The sequence below is a fragment of the Sinocyclocheilus anshuiensis genome, unplaced genomic scaffold (assembly GCF_001515605.1).
Source record: "Sinocyclocheilus anshuiensis isolate Anshui unplaced genomic scaffold, SAMN03320099.WGS_v1.1 scaffold3190, whole genome shotgun sequence".
Classification (NCBI taxonomy): domain Eukaryota; kingdom Metazoa; phylum Chordata; class Actinopteri; order Cypriniformes; family Cyprinidae; genus Sinocyclocheilus; species Sinocyclocheilus anshuiensis.
The window spans coordinates 28490-32145 of record NW_015541049.1 but is presented as its reverse complement, the minus strand read 5'-3'; the positions used below and the strand labels follow the sequence as shown (position 1 = coordinate 32145).

General features: G+C 33.9%; 1 protein-coding gene across 2 annotated transcripts; it reads right to left on the bottom strand.

The window, feature by feature from the left end:
* Nucleotides 1-1863: 1863 nt before the first annotated feature.
* On the bottom strand, nt 1864-2976 carry LOC107690597 (corepressor interacting with RBPJ 1-like). Of its 2 annotated transcripts, none has more exons than XR_001634462.1 (4): nt 2832-2976; nt 2626-2741; nt 2415-2516; nt 1864-2241 (listed from the first exon to the last, which is right to left on the bottom strand). XR_001634462.1 is itself a non-coding variant. In XM_016488967.1 (4 exons), exons 1-4 carry the CDS (start codon nt 2902-2904, stop codon nt 2232-2234), a joined length of 270 nt encoding a protein of 89 aa, XP_016344453.1. In that variant the 5' UTR covers nt 2905-2976; the 3' UTR covers nt 1864-2231. The 2 variants fall into 2 exon arrangements, 1 of the variants encoding a protein (XP_016344453.1); XM_016488967.1 differs by having other exon boundaries at nt 2657-2741.
* Nucleotides 2977-3656: the final 680 nt, after the last annotated feature.

Below are 3656 nucleotides of genomic sequence, written 5' to 3'. Positions count from 1 at the left end.
TTTTTTTTAAGCACATACATGCATACATAAATACTTACCATATGGCTTCAGGAAACTTGGAATATAGGAGAAAACACAAAAGGTCTTAAAGACAAACTGTCACAGATTCAGTGTTGCTGAATACACAAGCGCACGGAGATGAAGGCTGAAGGTAGACTTTAATAAATCCACAGGTAAATAATCCACATAAGAGAACAGCAACAACACATCCAACACTGACAAGACCCGACAACAGTGAACAGAAAGAGAGCAAATTAAATACACAAGCAAACAAAAATAATTAACAACACACACCTGATCTGAATGACGAAATCAAATCAACAATCATGACAACAAACATAGCAGGGAAAATGTGCTGAATGTCTGAGAGTCCAAACTAAGTGATATCGTGACAACTACATTTATGATTTTTTTTTTTTTTTATTATATATTTTTCCCCCCAGGGGGAAAATATTCAAGTTCAATTCAAGTTTATTTGTATAGCGCTTTTCACGATATTTTTTTTTAATGAGCAGCAAAGTCAATTGGGAAAAAAAATAAGTGCAATAAAGAACAAAATAAGAATCCAATTGCAAGATGAATTATGCATACACAGAGAAGCTCAATTATGAACACATTATTTATCTGATCGACTGGTTCTGTGACAGCAGAGTTCAATTTCCTTTCCTTCATATGCACGTCATAGTTTTTATTTATTTATTTTTATTTTTTTCTCATTCTGCAATCTATAATTTTTACAATTAACAATACTCTCTCACAGGACACATACAGTATGTTTCCAGCCATGTGACTAAATTATATTTTTAATATAATTATATTTAAATGGATTTGTGGTGCTTACGATTCTTTGCTTGCAAAGTGTTCAGTCAAACTTTATATATCTGCATTCTATAGTTTAATAACAAATTACATAGCATGCTATTATCCATTGAAAAACAGGGTAATTGTTGACACCTCCCACATCTAAACCAAAACCACAGCTTTGCTCTCACTTCAGACTTCCCAAGAACAAGGTTGCTTAAGGCCAACAAAAAAAAAACCTTAAAAGGTCCTTAAAGTTCACAATTAAACAATGGAATAATTACTTAGCACTTACTAAACATAGACAATTACTTAGTGAAATACAGAGAACAAATAATGAACTCAAACTTCACCGTTCTTTATGTTAACATCTTTATGTTGTTTTGCAATGTATCGTTTATTCTTACACCAGAGCCATTGAGAAACAGAGTTGCGACATGCTTTGATCTCGCCGCCACGCGGTGACGTGGTTCATGGAGCTCTCAATAGTTCCAAACAACTCCGTGCTGTCAATCTATCTGTTTGAATGGGTTTAAGACAGCAGTTTCACTATATTTGCAGCAATTAGCCTACTAGTAATTATTAACACATAATGTGCATTGCTTGTGCGTTCATTGATAAGAACACTGACTAGCATTTTATTCTGGGGAGCGATAAAGAGACAGCATTAATATGTTCTCATACTCCTTGGCAGTCAAATGTGACCAAACACAGACAAATGTGACCAAACACATTAAGTGTAACTTTTAATCAATTAAATAATTGTACTATATTTTGGTTCAGTTATATTTATACAGAATAACTTCCCAAAAACAAAATTGTGGTGAATGAAAATGTTGAGTGGCTATTAATTTAGAAAACCACTAGCCACAGTGGCTGGTGAGCAAAAAAGTGAATGTCAAGCCAATGATGTCAATAAAACAGCTTTTAAATATGTCACAAAATGTTACCTCAGGAGAACCATTCAGTGTCCACAGCATGTTAGTTAGCTGGAGAAAAACTCAGAGAATAGCATTTTGCCAAAAAAAAAAAAAAAAAAAGATGTATGGATAATCAAATAAACCCAAGTTGCTTCAGTCCCGGAAATGTTCATCCTTGAAATACTGTTAACAATTTAAAATGTATTCTTATGTTTACAGTAAAGATTTCACAGCAAAACAACATGCGTATGACGACGTGAAGGGGATGTTATTTCTTGATAAAACAATGATAAACTATTAATCAGACAACAGAAGGCATGTAGAACTTTGTGCTTTTGATGAAATTTGATCATGGTGATGATTTACATGCGTCTATTAAATATAATGCAGTAGGCTTTATGGGGTTAAACACGCTTGACGAGTTTAATATTCAGATTTAAAAGTGTGACAGAGCACAATCACTAATAATCAACAACAAACTCTAACATAATGTAAATGAACATGACCTCTTTAGTCTCCTCTGGAGGACGTTGGTGATGATATAAAGAAGAATAAAAAAACAGGTGAATATATACTCTTTAGTTTAACTTGTTTTTTTTTCAGATTCTTAATTTTCTTTGATTAAATCAAAAATATTTATGTATTCATGTTTAGTCATGATTAGGAAGAAAACGATAAGTTAGCATCACTTACATGAATGACTTTATCGCAAGTTTATCACCTTTAGATGCTCCTGGAGGTGCTTCATACATGAAATTAAGGCCACTCTTCACACGATCATCTCCCATCAGCAGTCTGGAATATAATACATGCAACAGACACATTCACAGGTAACTGCCTGTGAATGTGTATTATTCCCAGGTTTATGAAGCAAAATACCAAGTCAAACGGGTCTCAAAAGCACATTTAATGAACTGAAGTCTTGCCAGCAGCACATGTGAGTGCTGTGTGCAGCTCCTCTAAGGTTAACCTGCTGTTGTATGTGTCCTGCTCCTTCAGGTAAGCCTGCATCAGTTCCTCCTGCGTATCCAATTAGAAAAATACAGAAAGATCTGAACTAATGTTGACAGCAGACCGGCAGTCGCTTGCTAGCTAAAACCTCCCGCTTACCTTCTTTATGTTGGATTTTGATGCAGGATGGAAATCTTTTTTTGCACATGAAATTAGCAAAAGACTTGCCCATGTTTGACCACCAGCGTAACGATCAACACTTCAAAACAAAACACCAGCAGCAGCGGCGCTTCTTTATGACGCAATGCGGATGAGAGCGGCGCAAAGCAGCACATCCGGGCTTTTCCATATTACTAGTAACAACTATTTCTATGAGGTAAATGTGTTATTCATAAATATACATTTGGGAGAAATAAGCCGTCAAGTTCAACAATACCTAAAACATTATTAAGTTAAAAAAAAATTAGAAAGCTGTAAAATGAGATAATGTTTGTAAACATTTAAATGTTTGACTTTTATTATTTTATTTATTTATTTATGCATTCATTCATTCATTCTCATTTCCTATATACTTTTGGTCACACTTTATTTTAAGGTCCAGTTCTCACTATTAATTAACTATTAACTACGACTTTTGTCTCGTTGAACGTCTAATTACTGCTTATAAATAGTTAGTAAGGTAAATATTAAGTTTAGGTATTGGGTAGGATTAAGGATGTAGAATATGGTCATGCAGAATATGTGCTTTATAAGTACTAATAAACAGGCAATATGCTAGTAATATGCATGCTAATAGGCAACTAGTTAATGGTGAGAACTGGTCCCTGTACTAAAGTGTTACAATACTTTTTAATTGTACGGTTTGGTCACTGTATGTAAAACAGATGAATAAAGATTCATCAAACATTCACCTTTTGTGCTCTACAGGAAAAATAGCAGGTTTGTAATGCCATAAAGATGAGTAAATAATGACAGAACTGTCAT

Coding starts and splice junctions, on each gene's coding strand:
- LOC107690597 (XM_016488967.1), bottom strand. CDS start 2,904: ATGGGCAAGTCTTTTGCTAATTTCATGTGCAAAAAAAGATTTCCATCC. Junction 2,742..2,831: donor CAAAATCCAACATAAAGAAG/GTAAGCGGGAGG, acceptor TTGGATACGCAG/GAGGAACTGATGCAGGCTTA. Junction 2,517..2,656: donor GCTGCACACAGCACTCACAT/GTGCTGCTGGCA, acceptor ATTATATTCCAG/ACTGCTGATGGGAGATGATC.